Source organism: Melozone crissalis, unplaced genomic scaffold, assembly GCF_028551555.1.
Source record: "Melozone crissalis strain CALT ecotype California unplaced genomic scaffold, PUWL_Pcris_2 ptg000016l_1, whole genome shotgun sequence".
In the NCBI taxonomy this organism is placed as follows: domain Eukaryota; kingdom Metazoa; phylum Chordata; class Aves; order Passeriformes; family Passerellidae; genus Melozone; species Melozone crissalis.
In genome coordinates, this window is record NW_026535794.1 from 41,698,876 (window position 1) to 41,712,350 (window position 13,475).

At 41.4% G+C, this 13,475-nt stretch overlaps 1 protein-coding gene across 3 annotated transcripts in view; it reads left to right on the top strand.

Annotated features, from left to right (window-relative positions):
- The window catches only part of TGFBR2 (transforming growth factor beta receptor 2), a 58,750-nt gene that overhangs the window by 30,548 nt on the left and 14,727 nt on the right, over window positions 1–13,475 (top strand). For all 3 annotated transcript variants that reach the window (XM_054273822.1, XM_054273823.1, XM_054273824.1), the window contains exon 4: window positions 11,310–12,109. In XM_054273822.1, the coding sequence (XP_054129797.1) occupies window positions 11,310–12,109 (800 nt within the window). The remainder of the gene's footprint in view (window positions 1–11,309; window positions 12,110–13,475) is intronic.

Consider the following 13,475-nt stretch of genomic DNA (forward strand, 5'->3'; position numbering starts at 1 on the left):
CCAGCCCTCATCCCCATCTTCCTCATCTCATCCCCTCATCAAGCTTGATTTGAAACCAGACAACCTGACTGCTCATCTATGGTTGTGTGACCAACCCTTACTTGGGTGATCTTTAAAGGATTTGGAGCATATACTGGTATTGATATGAGCACAAGTGGTAGACCCAGGTAGACAGATTGCGTAGTTTTATTAAAGAGAATGTGTCCCCAGAGAAGAGATCTTACTCTGTGTCAGCTGCCTAGTGTTTTTGTACAATATGTACCACACCCTTGTGGATTTTGGCTAAATTGTATGTTAGCCACGTTATAGCTGTTTTTCCTGGAGCTATGTAGCTGAATGAAATCACTGATAAATATGTGTCTTTGGTGTGCATGTACAGTTATGAAAACCTTTCTAAAATTCAGCACCAAGTGCCTTGATTCCTATGAACTCTGCAGCTCACTCACTCTTCCAGATCAACCCACAAGGAGTAGTAGAAGTTTAAACCTGGTCTTTTTACCAAATTCCTTTCACTCTTCCAGTGGAGCCTTTCCTTCTAGGTCATGTGCTGTGAGCACTTCAGGTGACTCATGAAAACCATGTGCTGCATTCATATGTATTAAGTGAATAACTACAGATAAAAATTAAAGCAATGTAAAACTTCACTCCGTAACATTTCCAGTTCATTCATAAACACAGGCATTAACTCCAGTCAGGAGGGGGGAGAATTGAGGCTTTATCATTCCTTTTTTATTGTTGTGGATTAGTGTTTCTTTTAAATGAAAACAGCCCCTTTGGGTTGCTTGCCTGGTTAGCCATGGCAGGAAGACAAACGATTTTTACAGTATCAGACATGCGGTTTCCTGTCTGTGTTTAACTTTGAGCAGAACATCACAGCCAGCTGGTCCATGGCTCCTCCAGACAACTAGATAATAGCCTGTAATAATTTTGCCTTTGGAATGACTGTCATCCAGATCTATTCTGTACATTGTTCTTGCAGGGTTTTTTTTCTCTACATTTCTTAAAGAGCAGAACAAGAACTTTTTTGCAATGGTTTTGCACATTCTAGTTTTGGAGAGCAAGATGAGAGCTACTCTAAAAAAGCCTGATCAAACGCTGATTTTAATAATTTATTAGCAGAAATAGAGATAAAAAAGATTACAATTTTTCACCTGTTGATCACAGCATTTCCTTTCAAGCAATTGTTATAAATGACTAGTATTTTACCTCTTCTTCCTGTATGCACTTAAGACAGACCAGGTTTAGTTTGTTTCTGCTGTTTCTGAGGTAAGAAAGAAAACCCTGGTTAAGGCAACAAGTTCTAATATCCACCAAAGGTTAGTCACTGAATTCCAGTGATTCACAGCTGAGCTGTTATTGCTTATGGAAGAATTGGTTTATAGCACTACTGGCTTGCATGAATCTTGACTGTGAAGGGCAAGCCTCCTGACTCCATTTTTAGACACAAGCATCTAAAGGTTTTGGTTATTGGAGGTGTTGTGACTCACTCAAGAGTGACTTTAGAAATGTTTTAAGTAGATACATGAAAATCAAATGCTTGTTTTTTTAATGGATTTTCATTCAAATTGCCAGTCCGCAGGATAAGCAAGACACGGTCAAACATATGCCTAAATATGCCTGTAGTTCTGCTGTGTCAGGGGGCTGACCCTGATTCAGATCCCTGGCACTCCAGGCCACAGGCAGCTGGTGGAAAATACTGAGTGCAAAATCACTCCAAATAATGTTCTGTTCTTCTTGGAGAAATAACATGCAGGAGACAGGTAACCATTGTAAATCTGACTACTTTGTGTTAATTTTTTAATCGCGCTCTTTTTTTTGCCAAACAAAATTGTGGGTGACTGGCAAGCAGCTTTCACCCCTGCCATGGAAAAATGCTTCTCACAGCAAATCTCAATGCCAGTGTTTTGTAATTATTATTTATTCAAAAGTCTAATGTTAGTGTTACCAGAAGGCAAAGCTAGGGAGCAAAACCACTGGAAAAGATTAGCCAGAATTGGGGTAAAAGGCCTTGGGTGGCTAGAAGCTGGCTAGGTAGCAGACAGAGGCCTGGTCTTTCTGTTGTGGAAAAAATGAGAGCAGGACCAGACTATGAGGGCTTTTTGCACCCTGATGTCTGGTTGTGTGTGGCGGATCTTGTCAATCTTGCTTTACCTTCTTCTGCTTTGATCTGCTGGGATGAATCAGGTCTGTCTGCAGTTGTTTGCACAGTCCCAGTTCTCCTGTGGTGATTGGGCAGCTTTGTTCCTCTGCTTTCCCTTCACCACACCTCCCAGCCATCAGCCAGTGCGAGCATGACAGCTGCCTAACAAAGCTGGGCTTTGTTAACCATCCCAAGTTCTTTGACTGAAGTTAAGCCTGGTTTACCCTAAGGGACCAAGCAGTACCAAGTGCCCTTTCCAGCCCCACATCTAACCTGTTCTCCATGGGCAGAAATGACCAGGTACTCATTGTAGACAGGAAGATGGAATTCCTGAATGTTACTTGGTGCATGACCTGCCTACCTGCTGTGCAATGGAACTCCTTCCTCTTGTGCAGTTCATTTAGGCACAGTCATTTATTGATATGCAAACCAGCAGTGGAGACTGAAAACAAGAAAACAAATCCTTTAAATACTGTTACCAATATATATGCAGTTGTTATCCTGGGCATCACGTTCAAATCCAAGCAACGGTGCAGAGAACTCAAAAGTTGGAACCAGGATTTCAACACAGTTCTGTTTTGTTTATAGTTGTTTCATCCTAATAACTGACATGGTGGTAATTTTTTATCCTCACCTGTCTCTTGCCATGCTATGCATATCTCCATGAAGCTTGCAACCAAGGTGTCTGTGAGATTGTTTTGGTTGACTGTGTTTAGTGCTCACCTAAATGAAGTCATTATTTTGGGCATTCCTACCACACCCAGATATGGGAGAAACCTTAAGCAGCAACTCTGAACCATCCAGACAGTTGCCTTGAAATACCAAAACCTCAGTGACAGAGATGATTGACAGGTCGAAAGAATTTATGAGAATAATGAAGTTAATTGGGGAAGTGTGTCGAGGGAGGGAGAGTGTTGGGCTACTTTTTAGCAGGCTTTTTTGACTTCATATTGATCCTGGTTTTACAGAGTTGGCTAATTGAGGGTGTAAGAAACATGCCTATTTGATTAATCAATTGTGGCTGAGTCATTTGCCTGAACAAATTACAGCCTGTGGATTTGCAGTGCTCCAAGTGTTGTGATTGCTCACTGTGTACAGTTGTTACCTGGGAGAGCTGGTGCTGCCCTGCTGCCTGAATCACCACAAGCATGCCTGTGTGATGCTTTGTCCTGTGCCCAGACTGCAGGAAATATGGATAATGTTTCAGAATGTCCTTAACTTTGTACCTCTCATTTGTCTCTAACATGTTGATCCTGTCTTTTCCTTTCTTTCTCTCCTCTTCCTCTCCTTACTAGAGTCAAAGTGTTAGTGATTTTACTTGACAACATAGGAGGATCTCAGACTTAAGATCTGTGTGCAAACAGTCACCAGTCCATAAATACTTGTGTGATGAGTTGTCCGGTGCTCAAGGAACATCAGAAGGGAGATGATTACAGCTGGACTGCTTCCAAGTGAATTTTAACAAAGGCTTTCATTAATCTCTCTTTTTGTTATCCAACTAACATGTTCAGAAGGTAACTGTATTCCAGCTGCCCCATAAAAGAGGTCAGTAACATTACATAACATTGCACAGAGCCTCTCACTGCTTCTATATTGGCTTTGTTCTCTATGTTTCCTCTTAGGTATTTGCAGGCGCTGGAGTCCCACCCAGTGCCTGCAGCTGTGTGTAACCAAAGGAGAGGCTGTGTAATGCTGAACATCTGATTCACTTAATAGGATAGAAAGGAAATAGAATGAAAAGAGGCTAAAGGAGCCAAAATTTTGGTTTGCTCTGTATTATTTATATTGTTTGCTTCTTAGGAAAATAACCATGCTCAGTTACAGATTTGTGTAAAAACAAACTAGGCAGAGCTCTTCCAGTCTGGTTGGCATATTTGTTACAATTTGCATCACTTGAGAGCTTAATAAGTATGGGAATGTGGCCAACCTTTTATCAGGTTGTCATGGAAGAGACTTTAATAATTACAGACAGAAACAAACTGTAACTAACACTGGCAACATAATATTTTGGGAAAGGTTGGAGGGGTGAAACTCAGGCTGAGAATAAAAATAGTGGTTAATGTGTGGCATCTGTTGAAACATATTGAAACTGGAGAGATTGATTTGTTCCAGAAATCCACCAGCAAACAGCAGCAGACACCCAAGCTCTATAACTGAGCCATGTATCCCAGAAACTCAGGCACATCATGTAAAGTTAAAATATGTTGGCTTTCATATTGCTGAGTAGGAAAGCTCAGCTAAAATGTTGAAGTGTGTGAGAGATGCCATGTACACACAGTGAAGGGACCTATTAGAATGGAAGAGATAAGAAGGGAATGCTTTAGTGGGGTGGAAGATTTTAAGCAAATGGGTGCTGTGCCAGCAAACCAAGGAAATGCTTTCTAGCCAGCCGTGGGGGAATAAAAGCAGCAACAAACTATGTGTTCTGTCTTAGAGCTTAAGAGTTTCTTAGACCTCCTGGGTGCTGAATAGCATACTTGGCAATCAGTTGAAAAATGAAATCCTGCTTACAATAGATGAGATATCCATTAGGTCATTGCTGCCCAGCCTTTTTGCTGAAGTAAGCCACCCAGAGGCAATGAAGTTGCCTCCCTCCCACCCTTGTGACTAAGATGCACCCATTCCCATCAGGTGACAGATGCATATGCATAACTCTTCCAACATGTAACACATGTAACTGGGTCATGTAACTGGGGATTTTCCCTGGGTGTTAAAGAGAAGTCATGAGTCCTGATCCCCCTAGGTGGTTGTGTGCCAAGGCCAAAACTGCAGGAACTGCCAAAACTACTACCTTTCAGGAAAAGAGATAAGTAGTGGCACTGGGCAGTGACATGCGTTAAGAGAGCTAGGCCTGGTTTGCCAGACATTTGTTGACTGGCACAACATTTAGGCAGTCAAATACCCAAAAGAGCAGATGAATGAATTCCCATTCCTTTAAGTAAACCCTTAGGGCGCAAAGTGCTGGAACCTGTGCTTGGGTCACAGCAACTGCATGCAATGCTGCAGGCTGAAGGAGGAGTGGCAGCAGAGCTGCCTGGAGGGAAAGGACCTGGGGGTGCTGGTCAGCAGTGGCTGAGCACGAGCCAGCAGTGAGAGCTGGGGGCCAAGAGGGCCTGTGGCATCCTGGCCTGTTTCAGAAAGAGTGGAGCCAGCACAACCAGTGCATTGATGATCCCCCTGAGCTCAGCACTCCTGAGGGCACATCAAATCCTGTGGGCCCCTCACTACAAGAAGGACATTGAGATGCTGGAGCATGTCCAGAGAAGGGCAGCAAAGCTGGGAAAGGATCTCGAGCACAAATCCTGTGAAGAGTGTCTGAGGGAGTTGAGGTTATCTAGCCAAGAGAACAGGAGGTTAAGGGGGAACCTTTTTTGGCTTTCAACTACCATTTGAAAGGAGGTTGTAGCAAGATGGGAGTCAACACCTTCCCCCAAATAAGAAGCAATGGAACAAGAGGAAATGGCCTCAAGTTGTACAAAGGATGTTTAGATTGGATAGCTGGGGAAATTTCTTCACCAAAAGTGTTGTTAAGCACTGGAACAGGTTCTCCAGGGAAGTGGTTGAATGAGCATCCCTGGAGGTATTTAAAAGATCTGTTAATGTGGCACTTAGAGACATGGTTTAGTGGTAGACTTGGCAGTACTGGGTTTACAGTTGGACTGGATGATCTTAGAGGTCTTTTCCAACCTAAACAATTCCATGATTCTATAGCAGGCCAGGCAGACCTGCCAACTACCGGAGGTAGTGCCTCTCCAGGAGAGAGATCCTCTTTTGGATACCCTGGTAATATCCTTTTCAGACTAAAAGATGAAGACATACAGCTCAAGCACAACTTGCTGGCCTTTGACAGACTTGGATTACCTAGTCCAAAAAAAGATCCTGTCAAATACAGGAACTTGTTGAAGGAATTCTACCTTCAGGAAAATCTGCAAGAAATGCCAGGGTTTATTTTCCACTGGATGGTAAGATAGAGCCCACTCTGTTTTTAAAATCTAGTAATCTCTCTCTTCTGCCATGAGTTGGCTCCACATAGAGCTGAAGGAGGGGTGAAACTGATTTCCTGCACAGCAAAACTATTAAATTGAAAAAAAAAATCATCTCCAGCAAGTATGAAAATTTAAAATGTTTCCAAGAAGCTATCATGATAAAAAAAAAATGCAGGTTAATTTGGAGTGTGGCATTTGAATTTGATTATTAGCAAGTATTTTGTGTCAGAATCAACCATTTTCCTAAGGAAACACCCTCCACCCTGAGTAAAAAAGCTCCCCACCCCCCATCTTCAAACTCCCCAAAACAATGCCTGTAAACTAGCAGAAGTTTTTAAAAATTGGATCCACTTTCAGGCCACGTTTGTCCTCAAGATAGGGGTTTCAGGGAAAGTATAGAAGTGTCAGAAGCAGAGTTTTTGTTTTGAAAAATCAATATTTCCCACCAAAAAAATGTTTTGCTGAAGATTTTCATGCCATTTTAATTCTAAAAAAGCCAAAATCAGGAATGTACATGAAACACTGAGCTACAGAATTTCATTTCCACTTTAGATTTCTTCAACAGAGGTAAACTAAATTACTCCAAACAGCTGTTCAGAGTAAATTTCATTTCACTGAAAGTGAAACATTTTATGGAGCTAGTTTTCATCCAGACAGTACTAAAGAGATGGGCAGGCTTTTCCATATTTTGTTGCCTAGTGCCTTGCTCAGAAATCACTACACGTGCAAGTTTCAAACTCCCATTTTGTAAAAAGCTCTCCCTTGATTCAGAGCAGGTCTTGAACTCGAAGCTGCTGCACCCCACCCATACCAGTCCACTCACTGCTGGGGATTCAGCACTCACATACTTCTCTTGCCAAACTGCAACATTTGAACAGAAATTCTGTTCAGGCAAAAGCATTCAAAAAGTGTTGGTTTTCATTCCAGTGTGGAATTCAAATCAAACTTTGAAACCTCAGAATTTCTACAAAATGGAGTTTTCCTCCAGTCAGCTCAAAGGGCTGCTTTGTGTCTTGGGATCTTGCAAAATAACTTGATCTCAGTTCTGTGTCTGAGACCATGTTTTGTGGCTTTGTGTTTCTGGGATTTTTTAAGACACTGCACAAGCTTGCAATGCATTGGTGTCGATATATTTAACTTGAGTTCTGCTAATATCAAATATATTCTTTCTGTGCTCTGTGGCTTTGACTAGCAGTTGAATAGGCAGCAGCTTTAGAGCTCACAGGAGCCGCAGACAGCAAGGAAGTAGTTCTGTCACTACTGGCTGGGCATTCTGCTGCCCTGCCATTCAAGTGTGTCCTCATTTCACTGCCATTGTTTTACTTATTCCTTCCAAAGTTCACTGACACTAAAGTTGTATCAAAGGCATGAAAACCAGCCTAAAGAATTTGCAAGCTCTAGGGCTTTGAAGCTCCCTGACTGAACAGGGGCTGTACAGTGTTTCCATTTTCCTTGGCACCTGAGCCCTATTCCCTCAAGGCTTAGGCAGTGTTAAGGGTTATGCAGATGGTTTGTGCTTAGTTTAAACCACATACAGGAAGCTTTCTTTTAGCTCAACTTCTCCATTGTTATGCTATATTAATAGGCTCTTTTGAAGCTTAAGAAAGGACTGATCCACCCAAATAATAGTTGTGGGTGGGGAAAGTTATTTAGGAGCACGTTTGCAAAACATGAAAGGCTGTTTCATTTAACCATTTCCTTGCCTGCCTGTACAGCCAGATTTTGCTCATTCCAATGCTCAGAAAGAGGAAACTGCACTCCCATTTTTTAAATTACGAGGTTTCAGTCATAGGTATTTATTTATAAGTGAACATATTTATTCTTAGATTCCTGTAGTCAAGCCATAAAATGTGGGCGAGCCACTATGCAAACATACAGCTATGCTCTGAATTTTGATCCTGTCTTGATTTTGTACACAGATTTTGCAGAGAAGTTCCCTGTCCTTAATTTGTGCTGGAATGGGTGATTTGATTCTGCTCATATCATCAGGCAAAATCAAAGGCAGTTCCAGAAATTACTTGCTTGGGACACACCTCAGTGCCACCAGCTCTTTGCTCTTGCTATCCCCTTTAATTGTCCTGTCAGGCAGCTTGGTCCCCTCCTAAGCTTAGAGTTCAGCCTTGTCAGTCCTGACAGTCAGTTCTCCCTGATGTGTGCTCATTCTTGCACTTCCCAAACATTGAGTGGGATTTGCCTAGTGTCTTAAATACTGAAAATTAGCAAGCCTTTGTCCCTGCTGCTTTAGGTGGGGTTGTGCAGCTGTACGCTTTTCACCCCCTGCTTCTCTGCTTCCTCCAAGCGAGCATGCCAAAGCGGATGTGTCACTTTGCAGCAGGGCTGCAGGATGATACAGTGCTCAGGGGGAAGTGGCCAAACTGCTCAGCTTCTGCTTTGATTAACTTTTTTTTACATTCTTTTTCAAGTAACATTTGCAACATTGACAGTTTTTTCCCTTCTACCCAGAAATTCCCCTGCACAGCAAGCAGAGCTTTCTCTTGTGCAAAAAGAGGAAGAGCTGAAGGAGCTGAGAACTCTGCTGGAGAGTTCTCAGCTGTAGAGCAAAATAATACAGCCTGCTCTAGGACATTGTAGGAATGATTGGAGATCCTCACTCAGTCCATAACAGTAAGGGAACAGGGTGTGTTTCTCCTCAGTTAGAGCTGAACATGCACCCAGCTGCCTCTGACTGCTTGAAAGACAACTAATACATCTTAGGGCTTTTGTCACTCATTTTGAAAGATATTTGTATTTCAGATATCTGGTCTACATGCTGCAGCTCTGTGGCAAAGAAAAATTACTTAAAATGCCCTAAAGAAACATTTTCATCATTGTGAAAGAGTATACCCTATGATATGGATGACATGTTACTCATTTCCAAGGGCAGAGTCCAGACTTAAGCATGCTTTTCTGTGGTCAAGAAAAAGCACCAAAAACACAAAACCAGCAAAACCGAACCCCAAATATTCAACAAAATTACTTTCTCTGATTGTTACAGGTCATAGTTGTGTCACGTAGTTGTGACCTGCTAGCAGTCAAAACTCCAAAACAGCCATCCCACAATGCAGTCAGTTCTCCTCCACCAGGGTGTTTCCCAAGTTCGTAATAAAGCAGATTTTCTAGAAGCAAAGAATGCACAAGGGAATAAGCCATGCAAATCTATTTACTGACAGTGACATTTGACTTTCTAAATATATTCCTCCCGTAAAAGCCATACAAACACAGCAGTTTTTTTCTCCTCTTCAATATGTTTAAAAGCAGAAGAGTTGGCTTTATTCTGTGATGAATTTTTAGGTATTGTTTTGATTGAAAATGTAATAATTTTAAAATTTACTAACATTTTGTTGTCAAGAGAAACTACTGGAAAACAAGGATTTGTGGTATACATAGGTTTGGAAGGAGGGATTACCTCAAGTTCTTTTGCATAAATGAAGGAAATATATTTTTGTAGGTACTGCTAGTGCATGTCATTGACCTGTGCTAGGCTGGGAATGACAGGCTAGAAAGGCACTTCTTCTTCCTTGAAACCCTCTAAAAGGCTAGGATTTAATTACTCGCTTGCATCTGGTTGATGAACCTTTTAAAGAGAGGAAGCACATCCTGTTTCAGGATGCATGCCTTTTTCCAAATAAAAAGAATATACTTTTCAGATGTCCTATCACCTGCTTTTGAACAGCTGGTGGCTCCTGCTAATTGCCAGCTGAGTTTACATTGGAATAGTGATTACAAGTGAAATTGGAGGGTCAGAGGTACTGCTTGTTCTAATTGTCGACTTTTTACCCTTATCCATTTTAGCATTGCTCACCTTTGTTTTGAAAGGCACAGAGTAGGGGAAACAGAGACTTGTGGCTAATGTAGTTAGTGACAGCTTCCCTTCAGAGCTTATTAAACTTTTCCTTTTCATATTGACTTATTTGGCCTGGTGCACAGAACCTGAGTCAATGATGTGGCTGTGAGCATCCACCAGAGCATCATGCTGCCACCACAAGCCACTTGCTTAACTGCAGCTGCAGCTTCATTTGTTTCAGCCCATTCAGGTTAGGCTCCCAGGGCTTCTTCCCTCCCTCATGCAAAAATGATACAGTACATTTTATGTGACTCAAAGGAAGAAAGAGACTGAGAGTAAATTTCCATTTGTTCAATCAAATCAGTTTCAGATATAAACTCTGGCCCTCCTTTAATCTCTTCTTGGAACAAAACTGTTCTCTTTTAAACTGGTTGTCTTCCCTAAGAAATTCTGAACTAACTAGAAGGTAGTTTTTAGAGGTGACAGGGCAGCTCTTACCTGTAGGATAATAGTCTGTACTCTTCCCAGAACACATCCCTATTCTAGAATAGGTCCCTGTTGTTCTTCTATTCCCTGTATGTTCCACCTAAGAATATGTTGGTGTGTGCAGTGCACCAGCAATGGAGTTTGGAGTGAACATCTTCTTTACAGCAGAAAACCAGTGTACAGCCAGCAAGGAACCCACAGAGGAAGTTTTCCAATACATAAATCCATATAGAAGTACCTGGAGGGTGGTGGTGGTGTTTGTTCTGAGCCTGTTTACATGCAGGTGTTTGAATTAGTTCTAGCAACACTCACATACATCAAAGCATGAGAATGAGTTCTGTTTTTTGGGTCTATATGGAAGCATACATATTTGTGCCTAAATATTTTTGTATAATGTGTGAACAGACTTCCTGAAGATGGCTTTGCAGGGATCGTACTAAAATATACTGGATCTGGAGTTATAACTGGGCAAGTGGGAGTTCACAGGCTTCATTGTCTGTTTACTTATAAAAAATGAATATGTTCTAGTAATTAGTGGTTAAAGGAGCAGTTCTGACAAGAATACATTGACAGAGTAAGTACAGGAGACCTTGGCTATTGTATTCAGGAAAGTGAAGATTTCATCCATTATGTATTAAAAGCCTGAGAGAAGAACAAAGCTAATAAATTACATTCGGTTCTTACTTGTTCAGTTTTGGCTTTTTATAAAGTAAGCAGACAGGGAAGTCGTGGTAAGCAGAGGCCTACATACAAAACAACATTTTGAAGCAAAAAAGCAGTGACAATTTTTATTTGCTATTAGGGGAGAAGATAATGTATTGCATTCTGGATAAAAATTATAATTATTGACAGCCTTCTGTACATATCAAACTATGATATCACTTCATGCATGTCCTCCTTCTGTTCTTTACAGATGACCCCCATAAGCCAGAGGAGAAAGATGAAATTTCCAAAGTCACAATCATAAGTCTTGTCCCGTTACTGGTGATTTCTGTTGCTGTGATTGTTATCTTTTATGCCTACCGCACTCACAAGAAGAGGAAGCTCAGCAAGGCATGGGAGAAGAATGTTAAGCCCAAGAAGCATAAGGACTGCAGTGATGGCTGTGCCATTATGTTAGACGACGACCGCTCAGACATCAGCTCCACGTGTGCCAACAACATCAACCACAACACAGAGCTGCTGCCCATTGAGTTGGACGTTGTTGTTGGCAAAGGAAGGTTTGCTGAAGTGTATAAAGCCAAATTGAAGCAAAACACATCAGAGCAGTATGAAACTGTGGCAGTCAAGATTTTCTCCTATGAAGAATATGCTTCCTGGAAAACTGAGAAAGACATATTTTCAGATGTAAACCTCAAGCACGAGAACATACTCCAGTTCTTGACAGCAGAGGAACGTAAGACAGACCTTGGCAAACAGTATTGGTTGATCACTGCCTTCCATGCTAAAGGAAACTTGCAGGAGTATCTCACACGGCACATTATCAGCTGGGAGGACCTCTGGAAACTTGGCGGGTCCTTGGCCCGAGGGATTGCCCATCTGCACAGTGATCACACACCCTGTGGTCGTCCCAAAACACCTATCGTACACAGGGACCTAAAGAGTTCCAACATCCTGGTGAAAAATGATTTAACCTGCTGCCTCTGTGACTTTGGGTTATCCCTGAGGCTGGACCCTTCCCTTTCTGTGGATGACTTGGCTAACAGTGGGCAGGTAAGTTAGAAGGTTGAAAGGGGAGCAGGTAATGTACCAGTTTGTCAGTTCCTGGGCTGAAAAGATGGAAAAAGCTTCTATGGCAGCTTTGACTTAAAATAATTTAAAATTAATGTGAATGTGTTTATAAACAAAGAGGCTCTAAACATTAAAGCCTCTAAACGAGAGGAGTGCAATGTAGGTTTTGTTATGGTTGGAGACCTGCATGTGTGTGTGTGCAACCATCCTCTCACTTATACCAAGCATGTATGAGCTTGTTAGCAACTCTTCATGATGCTGCTGCAATGCACACACACAAATACAATAAGGATCTGCTTCATGTTGTGAGGTTTTGATCCAGTTTTCATGCCTGATGGCATTACACTTCTGTGTGACTTGGCCCAATCCTGGTCTGCTCCAGTGTACATGAAGTCAGTCTTCCATCCTCAAAACTGTAAGCACGTAATTACTGATACAATTTTAAAATTCAAAAAAGACCTCTTTAATGAATGGTACATTCAAATACAAGGATGTCAAATAAAAATAATTGCCCTGTTGTGATTTTTCAACTAAGGAGTATGGATAATACTCATCTACTTGACAGGGATGTTTATGAAAGTGTTGGAGATTACCTACATCTACATATTGTCTCTTTTAATGAAAACTCCCATAGTATAAATTTAGATAATTTATTAACTTAATTCCTAATAGTTTAATTATACACATATTTGTGTGGTTTTATATTTATCTTTTTATACATGAGTCACTCAAATCTTGTCAATTTAAACTGAGTTTTACCTCGCATGGAACTAATATTTTAGCTTAGAATGTTTTCAGGGACAAATCTTCAGTCTGTGGCATGCTGTTGAGTTCACAGGAGTTTTACTGTGCTTTATCAAATGTGGATATGCCTTTGGAAGTCTCCTTATTGAAAAGCAACTGTCCTGCTCTCATTTTTAGAAGATCTATTAACCAGAGCCAGGAGTGAATGTTAATTAGTGGAGTCATATTTAAAATGCTACAAACACTACTCTGTTACATGTAATTTCTCTCCAGCATGCCACATCTTTTTAGAGTTCAATGAAGTCATTCATACCAGATTGTCAGTCATAAGACTGGTCGCATTTGAAGCAAGACAAGGACTCTGAAAGTCATCACCCACAGACACTTTGCTTAAAGCAGACCCTTATTGCAAGCTGATTTCATTGCTCAGAGTCACTTGGAAGTAGGAGGATACTGCCACTTCCACAGTCCACACCAGCACTGATGACAAAGTACAGGGCTGCCCAGATCAGGTTATGGTTTTGGAGTTGGTGTCCTTGGGCTCTGATGTTGAGGCTGACTGTTTTATTTTGTTTAGCTTCAGTGAATCTGTTTCGAGGTCACC